We start from the raw sequence: 15,697 nt of genomic DNA on the forward strand, positions 1-15,697 counted from the left end.
CCGCCCTGAGACTTCCAGGTGGTATATAAATTCAATCAATCAATCAATCAATCAATCAATTCAGGGCTGAGAGACTGTGTGTAAATACTGCTGGGTCAAGATGTAAACAGAAGAAGTGCACAGTTTGCATAAATATCATTTCAAAAGAAGGGGGTGACAGACACTCAGAAGGCGAAGGTTTGACCAACAGACCACATACTCAATTCTCTGAAGTGCAAAGATACACATACAAGTTTTATTTTACAGCACTGTGGCCAAGTAGAACTATAGAAAAGTGAATGCCCTGGTAGGTGATCAGAACACATGACATCACTCAAAGCTGTGTCCCACATGAATGCAATGGAAACATTACAAGCAAGGAGAAAGAATTAATGTGCCAAATTGGAGCAGAATTCCAAGGAGGTGGATTCCTGAGGTAGACAGCAGGATATCCATAATGCACATGGTAGGCATTACAAACACGTGGTATTTTTAACATCTAAGGTCAATACATTTTCACTGGAAAACTTTTAAGTTTGTGTGAGCTACTTAATTGTTTTGCTGTGTGTTGGGTGATGAAGTCTATAGGCTTCTTTCTTCGCACTTACCTGAATTTTGTGGTGCAGTTTTCCAACAACACGTTCACAAAAACGTATGTACTGCATTAGGGGAAAGTGTGCATAAAAATAACAACAAAACAAGATAGAAAAATTCATTGCATTAGGGGAAGTTGCTTGCAAAAAAAATATATGTGTAGACAAGTCAGTTGCATATGAATGTGTATAGTTAGGAGAAAATCACACCAAAATGCTGAAGAATTTTCATAAGGATTATAAATAAGACACAAAAGATTGCTGCAGAAATGTGGAAAACTGGCTTTAAGACTGGAAGCTGAGAGAACCAAAATTGGCAGATTCTTCCACCCTTGTGGGTGACCAAGCCCAAAACACTTTCTCTGCTTCTTGAGTTTGTAGCCAAGTCCAGAGCCATGAGTAAAGACTCAGGTATCTGCTTGTGCAAACAGGTGGTCAGTTTCCAAAAGGTGGCAGTCCAGGACAGGCGAGGCAAAGCACAAGAGTCCCTTCACTTTAGTGATGAGTTGCTCAGGGGAAAGAACCAAGAGTTGCAGAGGGCAAGGCAAGCCTCTGGTGGCTCCCCTAAACAGCAGGTTTCTCTGATCTGAAGTTAAAGATCCTGACATCATTACATGTGATGTTAACTATAAATCAGGTTCAAGACCATGGCACATAGGGAGGTAAGATGACCTTTTACTATGAACCTCAGTTCCAGGGAAAATCTCACTGAAAGGCTGCTATTTTTTGTATGAAATCACATAGTAGGAAATTGGTTTTCTTGTAACAAAGTTTTCTCTGTTTCGTCAACTAATAATGTAGAATAAATGCATCATATGGATATTTTACAGCTGTTAACTTTTACTGATTGCATAATGTATAATCACTCATGTTTTTCAAAGAACCACTTATTTACAGCAGAAAAAATAGCACATATAAAAACTCAAAACTAGTGATTTTTTTACTTTCTTTTATAACTAATTAGGCTGAAGTACAGCACACAACCAATTAAACATAAGAATTTCACAGAATCAATATCTTGTTTTAAATGTCAGCTAATTAGCTTGTTTATTGCAGTCTCTTGATGCAGCAACTATAACATTACCTCTGAAATGTATCATACAGAATTAATTGGTTGTTTAGAAAACTCTCTAAATGAATTTGCTTGAATCAAGAATCTTTAACAGGATGTTCACAATGACCTCAGTGCTTAAACCCTTTCATAGGGGAGGGGTTCAATTAAGATCTGATTAAAGAGCCACAGTTTTAAATCTGACGAATTAATGAATTGATCCTTCAAATTAATCAGTCTTTTTGGCCCTAACACAAACTGAATAAAACTTGAGCTTTAGGTCTTAATCTGAAATACTATTTTTAATGTATATAATATCCATGGTGTTTTCCAGAGAAAAAGCAAATCCCTTTCTTAAAGGTACCACAGAACCTGCTCTTTTTCATCATTCCAACAGCAAAGCCCCTGATTTATGCTCAGATCATCTCCTGCCCAGACCTCTACATCTCTCTCTCTCATCGCCCATCCTCTTTTGTCTGATCTCTCTTCAAACACAGCTGCTAAAACCATTATATTTTGATTGCATCATGCTTCTTTTAAGATTATTCCACAGACTCTCCTCATCCCTTTCATTCAGCACAAACACCTTGTTCCTGGTCTCAAGAATCTCAACAGATATGCCTCACACTATTTTTCGGCTGTTATCTTTTTCAATTCATCTTTGCCTGGGACCTTTGTTCTTCTGATTTGTTTGACAAGATTTATATACTGCTTAATTGACAAAAAGCCTCTGAGCAGTTTTCCTACGTTATAATCTCTGAGGATGTCCCACATTATTCAGCCAGCCACATCTAATATCAAAAGCTGTCCCCCTAAGCTGTGCCAAATTTCTCAAAGGCCTACAAAATTTCTCTTGACTTCTCTTTTGCCCTGTTCATAAACTCTACAACTTATTCCAGCAAACATATTGTGCCTTTCCCCTCTCATTTCCTGTTTTAACTCCCTCCCCCAATAATTCTACACCAGCGTTCTCCAACCTGATGCCCTCCAGATGCTTTCTATTACAGCTACCAGCATCCACAACCATTTGCCATGCTGGCAGGGGCTAATGGGAGCTGCAATGAAATAAAATATGAGCATCAAGTTTGGAAAAGTTGCCCTATGCTATAGACTTTTTGGAATAGGAATGGTTCTGTCTCTTATTTTGCCATGAGACACACTATGGGGTTGGATCCAGACTAACTAATTTGTGTTCAGTTCCCATTGAAATAAACCAGGTGTAAATCACCATGCTGACCTAACCTATTGAATTCAGCGGGACCCGAGTTCAACAGGAACTTAGTATGGATACAGCCCCATGGATATTCTACAAATGATATGTAGTACTCTATATAACTGTTCAGATCTCTTAATTTTGCTTTGCCATATCCAAGGTAAAAGTGTAAACCCGTGAAAATAGCTGAGGAAGCAAATTATTTTGAGGAAAGAAACAGAAAGGCTTTGCAATTAGGTTGACAGGAAGGGAGATACTGCACTTTCAGCAAGCTGGTAGGCAATTTGCAGAGTGTTAACACCATGGAAATAATATAATGTATCACCACATATTATGCCCTTCATGTTTAAAAATTAAGTAATATTTTCAAAAGGCAGCAGCAGGCTGTTACCAGAAATTGAAGGAGTATAAACTTACCAAAATAGCTGTTAATCACTAGCAACCAGAATGGACTCAATGGAATCGTAGGAAGCAAGATGTGACTAGGTAAACTGAGTAGCTCCCTTGGACACTTTATTGCTTAAAGCTGTTTCTTCCTGCTGTGGTAAGTGATTAGTCCTGAAACTTTGGCAGGCTCTTTGACTGATGGGAATGTTTAGGCCAGTGCAGAGAAATAATCTTCTGGTAAGTGACCATCGTTCTTTCATTTTCATACATGCTCTCATTTTTATGTGGCCTCTTTGATCCTAAAGTGGGATTATGTTGTAGATCTCTTTCAAGCTTTGGACAGTAAACCTGTCATATTTAAGAAATTATTTTGCACTATCTACCGCCAAGGATGTAGACAAGTGTTGTGGAACTGTATTATAATTATTTTGTCCTTTTTAGCAACGTTTTGAGAAAGGTTGGGTTCTATTTTGTTTCTTTTTAGAAAGTTTCTGCACTGAGGCCTGACTTGGTTTTGGTTGAGAGCCAGTGTGATGTAGTGGTTAAGAGCGGTAGACTCGTAATCTGGTGAACCGGGTTCGCGACTCTGCTCCTCCACATGCAGCTGCTGGGTGACCTTGGGCTAGTCACACTTCTTTGAAGTCTCTCAGCCTCACTCACCTCATGGAGTGTTTGTTGTGGGGGAGGAAGGAAAAGCAGATTGTTAGTCGCTTTGAGACTCCTTCGGGTAGTGATAAAGTGGGATAGATTGAGGGCACAAGGAGAAGGGGACGACAGAGGATGAGATGGTTGGACAGTGTTCTCGAAGCTACCAGCATGAGTTTGACCAAACTGCGGGAGGCAGTGGAAGACAGGAGTGCCTGGCGTGCTCTGGTCCATGGGATCACGAAGAGTCGGACATGACTAAACAACAACAACATCAAATCCAAACTCTTCTTCTTTAAGATCACATGCTGGGTGAGAGCGGTACACAATGAAAACTATTCAGTGGAGATGCAAATTTTGTTGAAAGTTGTTGTTGTTTAATCATTCTCCTCCCACTCCAAACCCCAGCACAGAAATGGAAGTGTTAAATTGCCAGGACTTCTGAACCCTTAGTAAAGATCCAGAGTCCCTGGCAAGCTACTATTTCAAGGAATCTTTATGCTGGGAATTTCCTGGTGGTAAGGCTTTGGGGCCTAAGGAGAACCCTGGACAACTGACCATCCTGTTGTTAATGCGACAAAAAGTGGTTGCAGAGCAAACCGCGGGCCCCCTCTATATGCTGGGCAAGCGGGTGGGATCCATTTCCCAGGCAGAAAGCCTAGGAAACTATCCCCCGGGCTTCCCCATCAGATCTTGGCAGGCAAGGTGAACACAGTCCCACAATAAGGCCCACCAGAGAAGGTGAACAGATTTTTGGAGCAGCTCAGAATGCAAGGGTTTCCCCTTCAAAACAACAACAACAAAATTGGCAATGCCCAGAAAGCCAGCCCTTTCACCAGCCATTTATCCTTCCCTTTCTCCCACCTCTTTACCTAAACTTACCAAGTTGTGAGGACAGAAGAAAGCAAAGACAGAGGAAAGGGCTGGTGAAAACCAAGTGCTGTTTCTAAGCTGTTCCTCATTTTTCAGTGAAGATCTCTGAATCAACTTAGAGCCTGTGTTATTACGGCCGAGAAGTCTGGGGAGTGTAGCTGGTAGGTGAGTTGGGATAAATTAAAAAGTACACTTTCTAGAATCAGGAATGGGATCCTAAAAGTTGAAGTGGAGAAATCCCTCCCCCCAGTTTTGAAAACCCTGAGGCATTTCGAGACAAGCCAATATTCAGAGAGTAGGAAGTCTAGCTCAACCCATTTCTGAAATCCCATCTCCATCGCTAATTTCACATTCTGATAATGTGTCTACTCTGTCAGAGCTTGACTACACAGTCTACTCACCACATGAAAAGCAGCTCTGTGCAGCCAAACTCTGCCTGTAGAAAATTCTGAAGGCTCCTGGGGTTGGGGAGGGATACACATTAAGTGGAAACCACTGTTGGCCTCTTTTCCTGCTTTCCCCCCCCCACCTCTGCTTCCGCTTAATGGTGGGTCATATTCCCAGTTTCTTTCCAACTCCCAGGGGACATTTAGTTCCAACAGCTTCTTCTTCCTGTGTGCTTGAGTGTGTGTGATTTCTGTCACCTCCAGCTTTCTCTGTCTGTTAGTGGAGTAGTCTCATAATTCCCAACATGCACAACCTCTCACAAAGTAGGACTTTTCTGACATAGAGAGTGTAACATGTAGGCAGGCTCTTATTCAGTGTTGCATTTCAAAATGCAGTCAATACATTGGATATAATCAACATGACAGGAATGTAACAGTTCATTTACCAACCCTTAATGGCTTGGAAAGGAAAAGCAGAACTGTGAAGATGGATTCTACCCAGGTGGAAAATTGCAGCTATTTATTTCTCTTTACTGAGATTGCTAATTTTGTTACAGTGGATTGCAGCTTAGTTTTTCAACAATTTTGCTTTTATGTTTGGTAATTGAATCTTGCATTGCTATATTTACTTTACAGCAATGTCAATGTGGTGAGCTATACCATGTCTGTACTATTTTAATTAGCATTTGCAGTATTCATTTGTGGTTTTTAGTATTGGAATTTAGGAATACAAATATGTGTTTTAACTTACTATTCTCTACTATTTTATGTGCCATCATTTTATGTACTAATAAGAAACTCAGTTCTCCAGTCCTTGCATAACCAAAGTAGAACCATCCAGAAACTCAAGTTAAGAGGTATAAATAAGGGAGCAACCCTGAGCACAAGAAGCTGTTGTAAAGCTAGCCAGGGTAAATTAAACCATCATAAAGTTACACCAGATTCACATTCCATTCAGCAGTAGGGCTACTGCTGCTTCTTTGCAGAGGGAAAACAAGCCTTTAAAATAATCTTCTATGCCAGGTAACATGATCCAGTTAAACTGGTTTAGGATCCATTCCAGCCTAAGTCCCACTGCATCCTAAGATGCTCATCCCACTGGATCTTGCCATAGGATTGCCCCCAGGGGTAAACAAACAAACTGGAGGTGTGGATTGGAGCCACTAACTGGATTCCTGAACACACGCCCTCACACTGCAACACTTTGTTGCAGGTCACCCATTAATGACAGACTCTTTCTTCGTGTGCCTTTCTTACGTATCCAAAACAGCAAGAGGAGAGACATCAGCATACTTGAGGGACCCTCTGTGAAAGAGCAAAACAAGCAACCACCTCAGCTGCAATCCACACTGAAACCCTTTTCATTTGTGGCCCATCACTGTCCTAGTATTATTTGCAAATGCTGTTGCCACTCATGAGGCATAATGTGGAATACAGAATTGTATCTCCCTTTTTTAATAATGCCATTCTATGGGAAACACTGGCCTGCGAGCGCTTCAACTGGAAAACAGCCTTTACTAAAGGTGCCGTGGACTGTGAAGAAGTACAAACGCAGGACTAAAAGGAGAAACGAGCTAAGAGGAACGCACGTTTGGCAAATCACTCACCATGATCAACTCCTGCCCGGAAACTTATGTCCCCACTGTAGAAGGACGTGTGGATTCAGAATTGGCCTCCACAGTCACTTACAGACTCACTGTTAAGATCGTGTTCATGGAAGACAATCTTACTCGACTACGAGTGATCGACAAAGAAGAAAGAAGAATATTGCTTATAATGCCATGCCGCTGCAAAGTATTATAAAAAAAGTGGGAGGGTCTTAATTCACATGGGAAGTAGGGGGAGTTTTAAAAATACAGTGGTACCTCAGGTTAAGAACTTAATTCATTCTGGAGGTCCGTTCTTAACCTGAAACTGTTCTTAACCTGAGGTACCACTTTAGCTAATGGGGCCTCCCGTTGCCGCCGCCCCGCTGCACGATTTCTGTTCTCATCCGGAAGCAAAGTTCTTCACCCGAGGTACTATTTCTGGGTTAGCGGAGTCTGTAACCTGAAGCATCGGTAACCCGAAGTACCACTGTATAACAAAAAGTCATGAGCACCTGTATACAGTCAGTGAACCCAGGATGATGAGCTACTGATGCAGTTTGGTGGAATGGAATGGAGTATCCTGTAGGAAGGCATGGCTGGAACAACTAAATAGGAATACTCCATGTCAGCATTTGCTTCAGGCCCAACTTGTTCTCTAAAGCACAATAGAAGGTTTCTAGAGACATCCTAGTGGGCTCCACTGAAATATTTGCAAATTGCGTTTTTGTTTTTTTAATCGTTCACCTTCCTATGCAGGGGCGGAGAAAGGGGGTGGGTGGGTGCGGTCCGCCCCGGGTGTCATCGCTGAGGGGGTGACATTTGGTGCACCACCCGCCCATGACTCCCAAGCCTACCCCAAGCCGTCGTGGGAAAGGGCGGAGCTGTGCCAACTTGCCGGCGGCCTTCCCCCTTCGTTTTGACAGCTCAGGGGAGGCTTGGGAGTCGCGGGTGGGTGGTGTGCCATTGCCCCCACTCCTGGGCTACTTCCTGGGGGGGGGAGCCTCCTCCAACCTGTCAAAAGGAAGAGGGAAGGGAGGAAGGTGTGCTGGCAAAGCAGCGCAGCTCCCTTCCCCCTGCCCACCCTCCCAGGAAACAGCCTGCCATGGGCGGCTCGCTCCACCTCCCATGGGCCGCTCGCTTTGCCCCCTGGGATGATCACTGCTGGCGGCGCCCCCCCCCGGGACACTCATCCCGCCCCCTGGGATGCTCCCCCCCCCAGGTGCACAGCATGGGTGTCAGAGCAGCTAGTTCCGCCTCTGTTCCTATGTTAGCAACAATCTTCTGGTTTTTTTTCTGTTTCTTTCTAAACAAATAAGTGTTGTGGTTTTCAAAAACACAGCAGCAAAATTCTACATTAGATTTTTAGCATGTGGGACTGTTTCAGTGATAGAGTTGCCACAACAGCTTGTTTAAAATGGCAGCTTCGTTGATACTGTGTTAGCAGATTGTCCTAAATGAAATTCATGCTTTGGATGTAGATATGCATTAGGCAAGGTTAACCATCTGTTATGTGATGGGAAGAGGATAAGAGCAGTAAATTTCACTTCATTAACACTGATTGAAACATGTGTCCACCCATTATTCATGAAGTATTTATGTTTTGATAGTTAGATATCTTTTATCTGTGTGTTTCAATAGATTAATCTTAGCACATATTTTTCAGAGGTATGCCTTTTCTTGGAGTTTGCAGTAGATGGTTCATTTTGCACAAATAAAAAAAACCAGACTCTGCATGTTTTCCAGTCAATATTTATTGATGTTAGCTGATTTGACTGACAGTCAGAATGCACGCAAATTCTCTCAAAGAATAATGGCATCCCAACTAATGGGATATTCCTTTGAACTGATTTTTTTTATTATTATTAAAGAAACACATGACCCAGTTTGCCACCTGTTTGTGATTCTAGGAGAATTACAAATATTATCACTTACCCTCTGTTTTCTATTTTCAATTCATGCCGAGCAGCTTCATTCTGGTACTTGTCTGCTGCTTCAAGTTTAATAGATTTTATTTCACCTTTCAAATAAAAATATACCAGATCAGGGTCAAGCATTCTTAAGAAGCCTGGGATAACAAAAAGGTCTTTGTCTGGCACTGAGAATATGACAGTGCAGATGCCAGGTACGCTTTCTTGAGGAGAACATTCCAGAAACATGATTCTGTCACTCAGAAGGCTCTCTACCCAGTCATCAAGCCAGTACCTCAAGCAGTTAACTTTGGTTAAGCACCAAGAGGAGATACACTTCAAAATACTTGGGAGCACAAGAAGGACATGACTACTGTGTAGTTAGACACTTTGAGGACCCCTGATGCTGTGTGAAGTGTTAATTGCCTCCAAGTTGGATTGTGACAGAGTCACACTTCTGGACTTAAGAGATAAATGATAGCAGTGACCAAAAAAATTGATTTCATGCAGAGTTGTCAAGCATTGTACTTTTTTCTTGTCTGTTATGTGAATTTCTACTAAGTAGAAATTATATTTCCTAGCCACTACTTTGCATACCATTTGGGGTAAATTTGCAGTGTTGAGGTCTGATTGCTATTCAAGTGTAACAGCATTTCCCTTTTCCTCATTGATTAATCTTTAGCACGCACCGAACTTTTTCTGGTTGCTTCTGGTGTCCAAAGGATGGCACTCTGTCGTGATCCTAGAGGGGTTAGGGCCTGTGTAGAAAGCAGAGTGACACAGGCCTGGAAAGAAGGGAATAATATGTCCAGCACAGTGTTAGAAACTGAAAACTTAGGAGCTAAATGGCACCTTAAACCTAGGCACCTTATGGGCACCACAATGGAATGTCTAGGCGCGCTTTTTTTATAACAAGAATACAAAGCTGAAAATGAATGAACTGCAGATAAAATCTTACGTTTGTTTTAATCTGAAATCTTAAGTGCAGTACTGCTCCCAGAGCTCCGAAAAATTCTCGTATTAATGAAATTACCTGTCGCAAAATGCACCTAGAACAATGGGACTTTCAAATGCTGGTCCAGCAGCCTCAGAAGTAGGATCGCAGCTCTCTCAAATGCAAATGACAACATAGTTTGTTGCCTTTCAATGATGCTCTGGGGGAAAAGTTTCACTTTTCATCCATACAGTACAGCTGCTGAAATGGGAATGGGAGGAACTTCACACACAACCCTTTACACACCTGCCTCCAGTCTCAAAACAGGGGTTGTAGGAGGAGCCACTAGAGCAGCTTGTGTGGGTTGAGTGGAATCTCTGCATATTGTGGAGGAGCGCTTCAGGTTTCTGTTTTGTTCTTGTTTCTATACTGGCTTTTGATGATGTTTCTGTAAGTCGCTTTGAGTCACTTTTGTAGGGGAAAAGAGAGACCTATAAGCATCACTATCACTAATTTATACATTAGAAAAGGTGAAAAACCATTCCCTCACAGATTCCTGAGCCAGTCATGAGACAACCAGCTATTTCCTTGGGCAACTTGTGCGATCAGTTCCCCCACACCTCATGCTATTTTGCCTGATATGCTAGCCCTGCCAGGTAGCATCCACACGGGCCTCGTACTCCCGCCTCTTCCTCTGCTTCCCTCCATTATTGATCCTTCCCTCTAATATACTTGGTGGCAGCACCCATCGCGTTTCTGTTCCCTGAAAGACCTGCCTCCCTTTGTATAGGAAAGCTGAGTGAACAGACAATAGTTTGTTTGTTGTTATTGACCAGGCCTTGGCCTGCTGAAACCAGAATCTGGGCGCCCTCCACCACCCACGCAACGTCATCCTTGAAGCCAGATCCATGTGTGCATTTGGTCCGATTCACCAACGTCCTTCTTACATCATAGTGCCACATAATTGAGAGGCTTTTATTAGCTAAACTATATCTGAATTGTTTTATTGGACTTAAATGTAGGTCATTTGTTGTTTTCTCTTTCCAGGATGTTAGAAGATGACCTCAAGTTGAGCAGTGATGAAGAGGAGAACGACCAGGTAACAAAACTAAAGGTTTTTTTTAATATAAAAAGTGCATGATCTAATGATAGAGGTATGCTGACGATGTCATAACTCATTTAAATATTTCATAAGAAGCATTTCATACAAAGTTGAGGATCCAGTTAATAATGTGTATAGAGTTATAGCTCTTGGATGGTATCCAATGGTGGCGCAACTAGAAGGCAGCTGACCTTTCCCTTCTCCTTGATCATAAGACTTTCTCCTGGGAGTCAGGGCAGTCCTCTGAGCAGTGATGGCTGTGTCATATAGGGCTGCAGGGAAATGGGGGAATTGTTCTAAATCTATTGAAGAGGTTTTGCTCCAGCCATGGCTGTACTGGCTGCAGTGGATGGGAGTTATCATCCAAAACAAGTGGAGGGCAACCAGTTGTTAAAGTGTTAAAGTGCTAAAGAGGAAATGATATTTCCTCATAGCCTCTGCCTCTCTTTCTTCCTAGAAATTAAAACACTGTAAGATGTCCCATGGGAACAAGCCCAGACAATAACATGAGATTTTCCAATGAAAGTGTATGGCTACAAGAGCAGAGATTGTGTGGTAGCATGAAAATGCTCTCAATGTGTTACGTTAAATAAATAAACTTAAGAGTTAGAGAAGAAGCTATGAAGGAGGAGGAAGAGGAGAACAAAGTTGAGCTGATCATGTGTCAAGAAGCTTGCTGTAATTAATTAGCCACACACATTAGATAGATCCTTAATTTTAATTACCTAAATGTATTTTCCTCCTTTGCTCCTCATCATTTATCCAGTTAAAATCATAGTTAAAATTTTATAGGCAGTGATCAGAAGAGCTAATGTGGGGATAGAAATTTTTCCTGCTTGCCTATTTAATTCCACCGACTTTGGAGAAGAACTTACCTTTTTGATCCCCAATCAATATCTGAAGAGCTCACAATTAGCAGCCCGCTTGGTAGTTAACATAAATCTGCAAGTTAAAATGACCCAATTCCCTTTGATTTATAATACATAGAGCAATAATTCTGCCATCATACTTTCAGAAAATGTCTGAAGCTTTGTGTCATGGAGATGTTAAAATCATACTTAAGATTGTTCAGTTGTCATGATTATTGCCTCTTGGTTCCCCTGAAGTGTGGAATGACACATGAAATATCCATATTTCGATTCTCTGTTCTTCAGTATAGAGGTCACTGGGCCGTTTAAATCAGTCTTGGGTGTATTATATTAAACAGTGATTGCTAACTATTATGCAAATATCCCTCCTTCCTTTCCTTCCTCCTTTCTACTTTGCTTCCTATCATTTTAGGATAGAACATTTTATAGAAGAAAGTAGAACTCTATAGGGAAGAAGTAAGCCACTGAAGCCAGTTGTGGAATTCATGTCAATCAGTGTTAAAAGAATTTGACTGACTAGTTTACATATGTGGAAAAATAATCTAACTTATTTTTACAACCTCAGGCTTGTAGGCAGTTTCCCCAACCTTCTGCAGGATCAGGTTGGTTGCCACTGAGGTTTTGTGGCTGTGAAAATTTATTGCCCACAGAGCCAATCCATCTGCATTCAGCAGCTTAGTCTGAATAAATAGAGCCATTGTGCTTGTCTGGAATATGTAACCAAAGTTCATCCAGTCTGTTTGCCTCTCACATCTCCTGAGGTTCATAAACGGCAACACCCTGGTATGTACTCTTGGCCTCTGCCAAAGAAATTGTGAAATTGTATAAATAGAAGCTAAAGAAGCAACCAAAATCCATCTTTAGAGACATGGCTTCAAAATGGAACTCTGGCTGTGAGTGAAAGAAAAAGAACTTTGTTGTAGTACTTTTCAAGTAGTAGCACTCTCTCTCTCACATACACACACTTAGTAAGTATGTGCTAAAATATTATGATGAATTCAGATTACTTGAACAATCATACCAGGTAGGACTATACCTAGCATTTTCGCTCCAAGACTAAATAGCAGCTTCAGTGGGGCAGTGTTTTGTGGGAGCTGGGACTACAGTTAACCCCCACTTCCCCATATGTCAGCCCATCTTCCAATCCTGTTCATGCACACACATGACTGCTACTTAAAAGTTTTTAAACTTGTGTATCATCATCAAATGACATGTTTAACATAAGCAATACAATTAACTTGTTTTAATAAAATATAGTCGAAACCTTTCAGGGGACATTAAAGTTACTCTGCCACCTAAACCTTAGCCTTCCCTAAGGGCACGCTGATATAACTCCCAAGCTAAAGTATTTTAAATCTCAGCATTCCAAGCCCAGATTAGCTATGACAGTTTTCATTAATAGTGTCTTAGTAGTAATGCATCTAAAATTGGCTAACAAGATTTTAATAGAAGATGGTTTAATGATTACATTTAATGATTTCAGCAGCCACTGCCCTTTACAGCAGATGCTCATTATTTTTAAAAAGCTGCCTTCTATGTATTGCTGTATGTCTGTGCCTGAAAGAAATGGTGCAGAGACCAGCTCTGTAGTACTGTGTGTACAACACAAAAGAGACTTGATTTGAATGTGCTTAATAGAGATAAGGTCAAGTGTATATTCCACAGCGATGCGCTGAAAGTTCTATGCTTGTCATAAATTATGTAAAGTAAGCACTTGGATGGCGTTAGAAAGGGAAGGGAATGTGGGCAGGAGCAGAGAGGGTTCGCCAGGAAGGGCTGCTGTTGCACAACCTCATTCATCTCTGTGAGCTCGGTGAATTTAGCATTGCTTGTGCAATTACATTGTTTGGTAGGTGACACCCAGAGGCAAGGTGGAAGCATAGAAATGGTTATGCAGAATGTAAGGTGACCTGCTTCCCTGATAATTCTATAGTCTGCACTGAATCTCCTTCTTTCAGCATGTCCTCCTCCCCATTAGCAGGCACCACCTGGGGACATATTCAGTCCAAAGTATGGGATAGTGCTGCTTCAGTGCGCAAAACTAAATGTGCCTCCCCCCTCTCAAGTTTTAGGCAAGCTATCAAAACTCTGTCTGTCTGTCATCTACCTATTTTTTTCCTCTTGCTATCCACTGCCTTGCAAAACCCTATATAAATATGGTGTGCAGCCCCTAAGGTGGTTTGATAGCGTCTTGTACACCTCCTTCTGGCAATTCCTGCAGCCAAGCTGGTGCCAAATGTATTGTTTCACTTTCCTTTGGACCACATCAGCGAGGCTGAACAGGGGGCCTTGTTGTCTTGGCAGGCCAGGACTTCCATACACACTGCCCAGGCTTGTGCCCCGGGGAGGTCACTTTGGTTCTGCTAACACAGCAAAAACAATGGAGGAGGCAGCAGTTACAAATTACTGCTGTCTGCAGCCACAGCAGGCCCTGTGATTCCCCAGTGCCAGTGGTGTAGCATGGGTTGTCAGCACCCGGGGCAAGGCAAGTAATTTGCGCCCCCTAACCTGTGGATTTGCGCCCCCTAACCCGTGGATTTGCGCCCCCTAACCCATGGATTTGCCCTAACCCCAGATGTTGCGCCCGGTGCGGCCCGCCCCCCTGCACCCCCCACGCTACGCCACTGCCCAGTGCTTTGACTTCACACACCCCCGAGGCGCACTCCATTGTCTCTCGAGACACACCACCACCACAACAACAAACATCATCATCATCAACAAAACAACAACAACATATATTATTGAAGAATAAAATATATGCAATAATAAAAAGGAATATCATCATTTTTATCATGAACTAAGTTGATCATACATACACTTCAAACACCAATGACACCTTCTCCTCCCATTTATCATTTTTCCATTCAGGGCCATCTTTTCTTAAACTTACTCTCCCCCCCCCTTTTTTTAAATGCCTAGCTTTTGAAACACTTGTCTTCCATATTCACTGACTAAGCAGAGGCTGTTTCATTCTGCCCTTGCTTTTATTGTATGTCAATCGTTTATATCATAAGCCACTTTGTAAGCCAGATTCTGTAATATGGAACGTACTGGAGAAATGCTGATTAAGTCCATTACCATAGTTGTGGCCAGGTTACAGCAGTAGTGTAGCCTGTTTACTACCCAGCAAGTACAAGAAATAGGTTGCATTGATTGTTCTTCCCGACTATGAATTATCCCAGCCTATAATTAGGGTCCAGTCCATTTTCTCCTCTACATCAGTAACTGGCGGACACCTCTCCCATCACATAGTTCTTCTTTATTGTTAAAAAGGAGTTAGTAAAGTTGTTAAATTGTAACATAGGTTTAAATGCCTGCAGATTCAAAGCTTAATGCAGCATATAGTATCTGGCCTCAGTATTAGCATTTTTTCAAATTTCTCTGACCATTGTAAGGCACAGGTCATCTCTTCCTCAGCTTCCTTTCAGCTTGTTCCATGCATTGCTGTACTCTAATTACATTGAAGTTGCTCACTTTTCACTCCCAATTACAATGGAGGCATTCAGTTTCCCCTTTGATTTCCTTTCACCAACAGATTGCAACTCACGGCAGTTTGGGGGTAGTTTGTTTTACCGACACTGAAACCTAAATATTTGCTGATTATTTCCCCAACCTCTGACTTGTTGCAATAAAAGCTGGAGATAGAAGATGCAATCTGAAGAGAATTGAGAACCACAAAATTATTACTGCTGTTAGAATACTTGTGTTGTCTCGTGGACTTGAAGTACAGCTGGAACTTTTCCAGAGTGATTAATAGGCTGAGGGGAAATCAATCGACCTAGCGCTGAATGAATCTATATCCACTAATGGAGGGCTGGGGGAAGAGATGGACAAAATCCTGTATCTTACAATTTATGGCAACTGAGGTATCAAAGCTGAGCAATTCACCTGAAATACTTTGCTCTGTATTCCCGACCATCCCCCTCTCTTGCTTCTATCACAACAGTATTGTTAAAATCCACTTGAGCAGAATCTCAACCCTTCTTTGTATACAGTAGCAAGTATCCTGAAATAACTGTATTGATTTCAAATAAAGATAAGGAGCTATAAACACAGCTTCAGGGGAACAGTTTTAGGTCAAATACCTGGGCTCAACATTCCTTATTTGCAATACACACACACACACACACACACACACACACACACCGCACAGTGTTCCCTGAATTTCT

At 41.9% G+C, this 15,697-nt stretch overlaps 1 protein-coding gene across 8 annotated transcripts in view; it reads left to right on the plus strand.

Moving 5' to 3' along the window:
* Window positions 1-15,697, plus strand: part of AFF3 (ALF transcription elongation factor 3) — a 239,607-nt gene that overhangs the window by 162,834 nt on the left and 61,076 nt on the right. For all 8 annotated transcript variants that reach the window (XM_083610449.1, XM_083610448.1, XM_083610447.1 and 5 more), the window contains one exon: window positions 10,605-10,656. In XM_083610449.1, coding sequence (XP_083466575.1) covers window positions 10,605-10,656 — 52 coding nt within the window. The remainder of the gene's footprint in view (window positions 1-10,604; window positions 10,657-15,697) is intronic.

This window comes from Podarcis filfolensis, assembly GCF_964270895.1.
Source record: "Podarcis filfolensis genome assembly, chromosome: 4".
Taxonomy (NCBI): Eukaryota; Metazoa; Chordata; class Lepidosauria; order Squamata; family Lacertidae; genus Podarcis; species Podarcis filfolensis.